General features: G+C 57.1%; 1 protein-coding gene across 1 annotated transcript; it reads left to right on the top strand.

The window, feature by feature from the left end:
* Positions 1 to 127: 127 nt before the first annotated feature.
* Positions 128 to 10,007, top strand: PTK6 (protein tyrosine kinase 6). Its single transcript, XM_003732866.6, has 8 exons — positions 128 to 378; positions 1,845 to 1,966; positions 2,495 to 2,658; positions 3,105 to 3,258; positions 4,096 to 4,257; positions 6,074 to 6,255; positions 6,734 to 6,887; positions 7,196 to 10,007. Exons 1-8 carry the CDS (start codon positions 149 to 151, stop codon positions 7,381 to 7,383), a joined length of 1,356 nt encoding a protein of 451 aa, XP_003732914.3. The 5' UTR covers positions 128 to 148; the 3' UTR covers positions 7,384 to 10,007.
* The last annotated feature ends 763 nt before the right edge of the window (positions 10,008 to 10,770 follow it).

The raw sequence follows: 10,770 nt of genomic DNA, 5'->3' as shown, positions 1-10,770 counted from the left end.
GGTGCTCTCGAGCACCTGTGGGTGCTGGGTGTGGCTGCCTCCCTGCCTGTCATATGGAAGAGGGCAGGATGCCTGTTGGGCAGCCCTCCTGCCACGCCCAGCCCCGTGCTCCAGCAGCCTGCAGCCCAGTCCTGCCGCGGTGCCCGCCATGGTGTCCCGGGACCAGGCTCACCTGGGCCCCAAGTACGTGGGCCTCTGGGACTTCAAGGCTCGGACGGATGAGGAGCTGAGCTTCCAAGCAGGGGACATCTTCCATGTGACCAGGAAGGAGGAGCAGTGGTGGTGGGCCACGCTGCTTGATGAGGCAGGTGGGGCCGTGGCCCAGGGTTACGTGCCCCACAACTACCTGGCCGAGGAGGAGACGGTGGAGTCTGAACCGTGCGTGTCCCCAGCTCCTGGGAGCTTTGGTACAGCCACCCTCTAGGCACGGGGCAGGGAGAGGGCTCTGGGCTGGCCTTAAGGAAGCCCAGGAAGGTGGGGACCCCGGCTCTGTCTTCCTGTGCCCTGAAGTCGAGGCTGGGCATCGTGCTTGGTCCTTGCTCCCTGCGCTGTGCGCTGGCACCTGGGAGCGCCGACAGGACGGTGGCAGCGGGCTCAGAGGGCACAGGCCCCTCCCTTGTGCTCATCCTTGTCACATCTTGGTGGAGGCTGCTCTGCTGGGGCCTGGGGAGGACAGGGGGTCCAGGGTGGACTTCCGGGAGGCCGGTGGCCAGTGACGAGCTCTGTGGGGGTGTTCCAGGGCCTTTGAGGGAATGAAGCTTGCTCAGTTTCCAAACTGCCAGAACCAGACACACGACCCAGTTTGGGGAGCAGCCGGCTGCGGGGCAGGCTTCCTGCCTGCTGTGCCCTGCCAGGAACCAGAGGGCAGCTGCTGTGGCCTGGGCTGGCTCCACAGCCGCTCGGAGCTCAGGCTGGGGAGTGTCTGCTGGGAGGGGTTTCTGTAGCTCAGACTCCTGAGAGCGGCTTTTCTCATCACGGATTGGGCGCCTACTGTGTGCGTGCCCGAATCACAGGCTGTGCGGGGTTAGCTCCTGGGGACCCCAGCCACAGGCAGAGGCTGTGGTGGAGACCCCCATCATGTGCAGACCCAAGACCGAGTTAGGTAGCAGGAGTGCAGGGGTGGGGTCTGGCTAGAGGCTGGTCTGCTCCCAGGTGCAGAGACCCAGAGAACTCGCCCAGGTGAGGGGTGGGAAGGAGGCAGGTGGTTGGAAGGTTGAATGGGGCAGTGCCGCCAGCTGTGCAGAAGCGGAGGGGTGGACCCCAGGGGCTCCATGCTGGGCGGTGGTCTTCTGTGTGGGGTCCGTGTTCCATGGCCTGAGGGAGTCAGAGACACAAAGGTCCGGGAACAGGACACCTGGTGCTTCTTCGAGCTCCACCCAGAAGTCCACAGTCCAGGCTGCCCCAGCTCCAAACCCTGCAGCCAGGAGTTAGTGCATTTGAGTGCTTGTGTACATATGAGTGTACGGGTGTGTTCAGGTGCGGGTGAGCTGTCCGTATGTGTGGGAGTGTTCGGGTATCACAGGTAGGTGTGTGTGCAGACAGTGCCGGCGCCCTCCCCAACTCCACCCTAGGCCCTGACCCCTAGACAGGGGTCACTCAGGGCAGGGTGTGGTAGAAGCTTGCTCTTCCCCCTGCCCCTCCCCCTGCCCCTCCCCCTGCTGGGTCCCCAGGGGCCTGTCCTGGCCATTTGGGACATTAAGGGCATCTGGGTCAGCAACAGCTCCTGAGGGCAGTTGTGGTCAGGGATGGAAACTTGAGGTGGCAGCAAGGGTGGCTGGGTTTCCAGGTGGGGTCCGTGTGGGGTGGGCCCAGGTCTGTGGGCTGAGGTCACCCCTCCCCTGCAGGTGGTTCTTCGGCTGCATCTCCCGCTCTGAAGCCGTGCATCGGCTGCAGTCCTCCGGCAATGCCGAGGGTGCCTTCCTGATCAGGGTCAGCGAGAAGCCGAGCGCCGACTACGTCCTCTCGGGTGCGGCCTGGCCTCCGAGCCTGTGCTTGCCTGCGGGGGTGGGGGGAGTCCTTGCTCTAAGCCCTCCCATCCATGAGGGGATCCTGGCTCCCTCTGCTGTGACTGGGGACCTGAGCTGTTTTCCAGGGAGTTCCCATGCCCTCCGCCCTGGGGTCTGGGTGGCTGGCTGCTAGGGCAGTTGTGGGGCAGGGCCCCTCCCTGGGAGGGCAGGGACTTCTCAGGCCATCCCTGCCCTGGCACCCATGGGAACCTTGTCCAGCACGAGACCCTGCGTCTGGGGTGTGTGGGGCGCAGAGAAACTCTGTCCCGTCCCTGAGGACTCAGCGTGGCTGGGTTTTTGGGCAGCTGCCATCCAGGTGGAGGCCATCTGGCACAGGGGCAAAAGGGGCCGGAGAGCTTGGACAGAGCCTGCAGGGCAGGAGGGAGCTGTTCCAAGGGAGGGGAGACAGGGGTTGGGACCCAGAAACTCTGAGCAGGTGTGGGAGGCGGTGGACTCGGGTGGCCACACAGCTCTTGCTCTCCCTCCAGTGCGGGACACGCAGGCTGTGCGGCACTACAAGATCTGGCGGCACGTCGGGGGCCGGCTGCACCTGAATGAGGCAGTGTCCTTCCTCAGCCTGCCTGAGCTTGTGAACTACCACAGGACCCAGAGCCTGTCCCACGGCCTGAGGCTGGCCGCACCCTGCCAGAAGGTAGCTGCCCGCCCTGGCTTGGTAGCGTAGGGTCAGGCAGTCTAGGGCGGTCTCGGGCCGGTGTTTCCTATTGGGAGAGCTTGGCCGGGCAGCGTGGGAGGGGTCCTGACTCACTGACCTGGGGTCCACTGGAGGGAATCCAATAGTTCAACGGAGCAGAAGTGTTTGCCTGACTTGGGTGGGGCCTGGAGACCACCCGCTGGGCCTGGCCACTCTCTTGAGGCCTGCTGCAGTTGTGGGGTCTTGGCTCCTCCAGTCTCTGGGCATTTTGTGCTGGGCTGGGGGCAGCTCCCCGGGAGAGTCCAGCCTTGTGCCAGACACTCAGAACTGCCCCCAAGCTGAACGTGGCCCTAAATCTGAGGGTAAATCTAGGCTCCATGTGCTAGCCTTGAGTGGCACTTCCTGAAGGATGAGTCCCTGCCCTGTGTCTCTGCCTCCCCCTCCAGCACGAGCCTGAGCCTCTGCCTCACTGGGACTACTGGGAGAGGCCCAGGGAGGAGTTCACGCTCTGCAGGAAGCTGGGTTCTGGCTACTTTGGGGAGGTCTTCGAGGGGCTCTGGAAAGACCGGGTCCAGGTGGCCATTAAGGTGATTTCTCGAGGTGAGTGGGCCCCGGCCAGGGCTCTGCCTGGCCCCGTGCCCGCCTTGGGCTGCCCTCTTGCCCCCAGGGACCTCCAGGCTGGAGCCCCACGGACCAGCAACAGCATCCGTGTGGGAGCAGTTCCCTTTCTAATGTACCTTTGCTTTTACCTAAATACAATTATTAAAAAAATTTGTCTGGGGGCGGTGGCTCATACCTGTAATCCCAGCACTTTGGGAGGCTGAGGCGGGTGGATCACCTGAGGTAGGGAGTTCGACACCAGCCTGACCAACATGAAGAAACCCTGTCTCTACTAAAAATACAAAAAAATTAGCTGGGCGTGGTGGTGCATGCCTGTAATCTCAGCTATTTGGGAGGCTGAGGCAGGAGAATGGGTTGAACCCAGGAGGTGGAGGTTGCAGTGAGCTGAGATTTCGCCATTGCACTCCAGCCTGGGTGACAGTGTGAGACTCCATCTCAGGGGAAGAAAAAAAAAAAAAAGAAAATTAAAAATCCTGGATGTAATGGAAAGCCACTCAAATAGATCCCTGGAAATCTGAAAAGCTTCCCCTGAAATCACCTGGGCCTCAGCAGAGGTCTGGCCTCCATGTCAGAGGTCTGAGCCTGGGGGGGCTGTGTGGTAAGAGCAAGTGGCCATCATGACCCCGTGGGAGCGCCGGGCTGGGGGCCTGCAGGGCTGGCTGTGATCACCATCATCGTGGCCTCAGGAGCCAGGTGCCTGGGGCTGGAGGTCCATGTGTCCTACACAGCTGCTGTGGGTGGGGGCAGGGCCTCGGCCTCTTCCTTGGTGCCTGGGGGTTCAGGGACTGCACCCACCGAGGCCACCTGTCCCTGCAGACAATCTCCTGCACCAGCAGACGCTGCAATCGGAGATCCAGGCCATGAAGAAGCTTCGGCACAAACACATCCTTGCGCTGTATGCTGTGGTATCTATGGGGGACCCCGTGTACATCATCACCGAGCTCATGGCCAAGGGCAGCCTGCTGGAGCTGCTTCGCAGTGAGTGGCACCGGCGCCAGGCGGGGCACATGAGGAAATGAAGTGTATGTCCCCTCATGTCTATACGCATACGCACACACAGACACACACACAGACACACATGCACGTACAGATGGCACTGGCAAGCCCACCCCCCATGCCTATACACACACACTCAGATACACATGCGCACACACAGACACACACGTACACACACAGACATATACAGACACATACAGATGGCATTGGCAAGCTCATCCCCCACACCTACACACACACAATGTACACACATGGACACACATGCACACACACAGCCACATGTGCACACTGATACACATATACACACAGACTCAGATGGCATTGGCAAGCCCACCCTCCACGTCTACACACACATGCACACAGATACAGATGGCATTGGCAAGCCCACCCCGCCTATACACACACACACTCAGACACACATGCACACACAGACACACACACAGACACACACAGATGGCACTGGCAAGCTCATCCCCCACACCTACACACACACACAGACAACGCACACACATGCACACAGACACACATGCACACAGACACACATGCACACAGACTCAGATGGCATCGGCAAGCCCACCCTCCATGTCTCTACACGCACACACTCACACGATGCACACACACATGCACACAGACACAGATGGAATTGGCAAGCCCACCCCCAACGCCTACACACACACACACACACATGCAGTCATACGCACACACACACACAAACTGACACACACAGATGGCATTGGCAAGCTCAGCCCCCCACTCACACACACATTCAGACACAGAGACACAGACACACATGCACACGCACACACAGACACACAGATGGCATTGGCAAGCTCACCCCCCATGCCCATACACAAACACACACAGATGGCATTGGCAAGCTCATCCCCCATGCCTGCACACAGACAATGCACCACATGCACACACACAGGCACACATGCACTAACATGCACACACATACTAACACGCACACACAGACACAACACACGCACACACATGCACACACAGACATGCACACACATGCACACACAAACACAGATGGCGTTGGCAAGCCCATCCCCCTGTCTACACGCACACATGGAGAGACACATACACAGATACAGACACACACGGACACACGAATCACACTGGCTCAAGGACATCATCATCTCTAAGTTCCATTATTTTTCTTTCTTTGTTTTTATTTTTTTCTTTCCATTATTTTTTTTTAATCACTAAAACCAAAGACACGGGCTCCAGGGAACAGAGAGGCCCCTCGTGAAGGTGCAGTTTGGCTTTGGACCGTCACATGGGAGGGGACGTGGTGGGGCAGGAAAAGCTGTGTGTGCCTGGGGAGAGCTATGCTGACACACCACTCACAGTTGAGCTCTGAGCCAAGGCTCCATACCCTCATCCTCACACAGAGGGCTTGATCATCTCAGTCCCCATGCCAGGCAGGGCTCTCCGGAAACAGAACGCCGCACGCTGCTGTCACTCAGACGTTCTCCCGAGTTCCCACTACGCACATCCCTCGGCAATGAGCGTCTCCAATCGGCAATGAGTGTCTCCTCCTGTGTCCAGCTTCTCCGTTGCCATCGAAAACCTCCCCAACCAGGATCTGCTTCTTGGTTCCCCATACACAATTGCCTTCCAGAGGGTGGTGGCTGGCCCGAGGTTAATTTTAAACCAGGCCAGCTCTGCCCTTTGCCCCAGCCGGTCCTCTGAGCCCGCAGAGCCTGGAGGCAGATGGGACGTGGCCTGGCCTCCACCCCGTCCTCACCCCAGTGGGCTCGGCTGACCCCAGGCTCCACCCCCTCTGCAGACTCTGATGAGAAAGCCCTGCCTGTCTCGGAGTTGCTGGACATTGCATGGCAGGTAGCCGAGGGCATGTGTTACCTGGAGTCGCAGAATTACATCCACCGCGACCTGGCCGCCAGGAACATCCTCGTTGGGGAAAACACCCTCTGCAAAGTCGGGGACTTCGGGCTAGCCAGGCTCAGCAAGGTAGGGCCCTTGGAGGGCAGGGGCAGAGGGCTCAGGGCTTCCTGTGTGGAGCAGGGGACTCAGCCAGGTGCAGGATTTGGCCCCTGCCCTCGGGAGCCCAGGCTGAGCAGAAAGGTGGGAAGCCGAAGCAAGTTGGGGGGGTGTCCCCATTCCCAAAGGAGCACACAGCAGGGCCCACCATGCAGCCACTGCCTTGTTCACGTGCCTCGTTCACTGGCCCAGCCCAGGAGCCTTCCAGTTCCTGTGCCCCAAGCCCTCTCATCCTCATGCGCCTGGAATCCCAGGGGAAGCTGCTCTCCTGAAGGCGCTCAGGCCCCAACGCGAGCTTAGCCACAGCGGCTGATGCCCTGTGTGTGGGTCCAACAGTGGGGTCATTATGGTCCCACTGTTGGGGCGGTGCGGCGGCTGTGCGTGTCCATGCCATGGGGGCAGGGCAGAGGCAGCCTCCGAGGCCCACTCAGCGCCTGCCTGATCGCAGGAGGACGTCTACCTCTCCCACAACCACAATGTCCCCTACAAGTGGACGGCCCCCGAAGCGCTCTCCCAAGGGCTTTACTCCAGCAAGTCTGACGTCTGGTCCTTCGGGATTCTCCTGCATGAGGTTTTCAGCAGGGGCCAGGTGCCCTACCCAGGTACTGCCTCCTGTCCCTGACTGGGTGTTGGGGGAGAGTGGGGCCAGTCCTGGTGGCCATAGGGACTGTGGGACGGGCTTCTGCCGAGGGCTGCAGGGGTCTCTGCCACAGGTCGGTGCCTGAGCTCCACACCTCTACCGTTCTCTAAACACCCAGGCCAGTGCCTGGAGCTGCCCGCTGGAGCCCCATCTGGTGGGAGGTGTTCATATCAGGCAGTATTCCAGGTAGGGGCTGGGGGTGGCTGGTGTGGCTTCCTTGGGGAGGGTGGGCAGCTGGGTCCCAGCTCTTCTCATCCCCGTCCGCTGCAGGCATGTCCAACCATGAGGCCTTCCTGAGGGTGGATGCTGGCTACCGAATGCCCTGCCCCCCCGCGTGCCCACCCAGTGTGCGCAAGTTGATGCTGACGTGCTGGTGCAGGGACCCTGAGCAGAGACCCTGCTTCAAGACCCTTCGGGAGAAGCTCTCCAGCTTCACGAGCTACGAGAACCCCACCTGAGCTGCTGTGGATGGCATGACCAGGCCCTGCAGAGGAGGGGCCTGGGCCACTGCCCCACCTGGGGTCAAGGCCCACACACCGCCCTGGGGTTACTGAGGTGATGGGAGCAGGAAAGCTTCACAAATGAGCAGTGCCTGTGTCCTATCCACAAGCGTGCTGCTCTTGTTAACCTGTCCTGTGAGACGTGGAATGCCTGCGTTCCATACACGGGTGTGATTCTCTTGTTAACCTGTCGTGTGTGCCTTGGGTCTCAGCTGCCGACAGGCAGCCTGCTCTGAGCCCACAGATGAGATGCCAGGAGACTGACTCGGAGGTCAGAGGGGATTCTGACCGCAGCCACTCTCTGAGTGTCTGTCCACAGTGCCCAGTTAAGGGTGGGAGGCAAACACTCTTGTCCTTGCTTTTCCCAGTTCAGTGTGGCAAGAGGAAGCCATTCATGTGGGTTGTGACTCTCGTGTAAATTTGGTTTTGGTACAAATGGATCCTTTCCTCCCAGGGGCAGCTGCTTTTCTCCTGTTGGGCTCATGTTCTGAGAGCTTGGCTTTACGAAGGGTGAGAATGCTCTCCCTGGCCTCCGCCAGCCTGAGCATCACTGCCAGACGCGCCAGCTCACAGGGGCTTTGTAAAAAGGTTTCCTGCCCACAAGGGCTTTTGTTGCCTCCACCTCTGTCACTGGGTCAGTGCTGGACAGCCCCCTCGCTCCTGTGCTGACAAAGGCCTTCCTCTGCTGTCTGTGGGGTGGTTCCAGGCTGGGGGGCTGCCGCCTTTGCACACCCTTTTGAAATTGTCTCTTTCATCCATGGTTAAGTCATAAAAAGCTCATCGGTTTTGGTTCTGAGTCACTTGAAAGTCTTTTTGGTTTAAAATAAGAACAAAAAAAGCATTCAATACTATAATTTTTACTGTGTTCCAGCAAAAATGTGAATAGGATATTTGAAAGTATTTTTTTTTTTAGTTTTCTGGTCAAAAGTTGGCTTGATGAGAAACTGATAGCTGGACATGTATACCATCATTGTTTGTTTGTTTTGATATGGAGTCTCGGTGTGTTGCCCAGGCTGGAGGGCAGTAGTGTGATCTCGGCTCACAGCAACCTCTGCCTCCTGGGTTCAAGTGATTCGCCTGCCTCAGCCTCCCAAGTAGCTGGGATTACAGGCACGAGCCACCATGCCCGACTAATTTTTGTATTTTTAGAAGAGGCAGGGTTTCACCATGTTGGCCAGGCTGGTCTCAAACTCCTGACCTCAAATGATCCACCCGCCTCAGCCTCCCAAAGTTGGAACTACAGGCCTGAGCCACCGTGGCCAGCCTAATCTTTGAAGGCTTCACTCTCTTTTAAAATAGAGATGGGGGGTCTCACTATGTTGCCCTGGCTGATCTTGAGCTTCTGGGCTGAAGCCTCCTCCCCCTCGACCTCTCAGTGCTGGGGTTACAGGCGCGAGCCAAGCCCCGGCCCCAAGGCCTCTCTCGCTTCTCCCACGGGAGTCTCAGTTCCAGAAAGCTCTCCCTGCTGCCCGCGGGTGTCGGCTCTACCAGCTCGCCCGCTCCCTGCTGGAACTTGCTGGCGTCGGCCGCGCCTCTGAGCCTTTTCGCTCCTCCTTCCTCCACCAACTCTGTTCTCCCGTCGGCCCCCGCGAGTCCTCGCTGTGTCCCCCATGCCTGCGGCTCCTACACCTCCATGTCTGCCCCACGGGACCCCTGCTTCCCACGCCAGCCCCGGGCACTGGGACTCCAGGCCTTCCCGCTCCCAAGGGACTCTCGGTCCGAAACGCAACTGCCGGGGGCTGGGAACGCTGACCTGGACTGTGGCGCCTGGGGCTTCCCCCAACCCCCCGCGTCAGCAACGGGCTCCCGGAAACAGAGTCCCAGAAACAGAGTTCCGGAAACGGGCTCCCGGAAACGGAGTCCCGGATGTGAGTCCGTGGCCTCCTCAAGGTTGACCTCTGACCTTAGGCAGACATGTGCCCAGATTCCTTTGAACAGTTTCTTCTCGGTGCCTTTGAGACGTTAAGTTTCTACCTCGTTTCTTCTAACACCCGAGTCATGTGTTTGAAAATACAAATTTCAAGGAAATGATTGTCCTCAGGGGGAAAGAAAAAGAAAACCTTTTTGAAAATTGGGCAAATAAAATAATTTAAAAGTCTTTTCCACAAATATTAGTAAAAAGCTTTAGTCATCTGAGTGAGTAATCTTAACTTGTCCCATTTTGGCTAGAAACACACCTTGGAGCGGGGCGAGGTGGCTCATGCCTGTAATCCCAGCACTTCGGGAGGCTGAAGCGGGCGGATCACGTGGCGTCAGGAGTTCGAGATCAGCCTGACCAATATGGTGAAACGACGTCTTTAAAAAAGAAAAAAAAAAAGAAACACACCTTGGAGAGAAATATAAAGAAAGACCAGCCTGGGCAACAGAGATAGACCCCATCTTTACCAGCTGGGTGTGGTGCCGTTCACCTGTGGTCCTGGCTCCTCGTGAGGCTGAGGCAGGAGGTCGAGGCTGCAGTGAGCTGTGATTACACCACTGCACTCCAGCCTGGACAGCAGAGTGAGAGCCTGTCTCAAAAAATAAAAAATACTGAAGATACACCTGTGTTTTACTGAGTGGAGAATAAAAATTCTAGAACAACAGCTGTAAGATCTGTTTGTATCTGCTCATGTGTCCTTCGTGTATATATGTTTTTGTATTATATCATCATGATGGTTTCCTATCCTCAGATGGCATTACCAAATTATAAAATATCTTTAAAAAGTTAAATTCAGATTGGCTTAGAGATGAACAAGGACTTATGTAAACAAAATATTCCTAAAAATCTGAGAAATATAGAAACTAAGCCAAATTTTTAAAATACGTTTATGTGACCTGGGATAATCTTTGGTAAATAAAACTAGTTTTTAAAATGTTGATAAAATTAAAAAATGAACGGCTTCAGAATTCTGAGCATTAAACACAATCCAGATACAAATTTTTTTTGTCTGGGTTTAGTAGTAAAACAAGTTTATGTTATATCCACTAAATCTTTAAGATCATGAAACTGTAAATCCAAACGGAGAGCAGAATACACAGTAAGAATGAATTGCTGATGCAGGTCAGCTATGGAAGGAAGAGGGGGAAGGGGAGGAGCAGAGGGGAGAGAGGAGAGAGAATGCTATGTTTATCTTCTTAGTTGTTTTTTTGAAACAGAATCTTGCTCTGTCGCCCAGGCTGGAGTGCAGTGGTGCGATCTCTGCTCACTACAACCTCCACCTCCCAGGTTCAAGTGATTCTCCTGCCTCAGCCTCCCAAGTAGCTGGGATTACAGGCACGTGCCACCATGCCTGGCTAATTGTTGTGTTTGTTGTAGAGACGGCAGTGGGGGCAGGTCTCACCATGTTGACCAGGCTGGTCTTGAAC

Source organism: Callithrix jacchus, chromosome 5 (genome assembly GCF_049354715.1).
Source record: "Callithrix jacchus isolate 240 chromosome 5, calJac240_pri, whole genome shotgun sequence".
Classification (NCBI taxonomy): Eukaryota; Metazoa; Chordata; class Mammalia; order Primates; family Cebidae; genus Callithrix; species Callithrix jacchus.
This window is presented reverse-complemented; position numbering and strand designations above follow the sequence as displayed.

Excerpts from the sequence above, each read along its gene's own strand:
- PTK6 (XM_003732866.6), top strand. The coding sequence starts at position 149 with ATGGTGTCCCGGGACCAGGCTCACCTGGGCCCCAAGTACGTGGGCCTC. Across the intron at positions 2,659-3,104 it reads TGGCCGCACCCTGCCAGAAG|CACGAGCCTGAGCCTCTGCC; the intron begins GTAGCTGCCCGC and ends CTCCCCCTCCAG. Across the intron at positions 6,888-7,195 it reads GGGCCAGGTGCCCTACCCAG|GCATGTCCAACCATGAGGCC; the intron begins GTACTGCCTCCT and ends CGTCCGCTGCAG.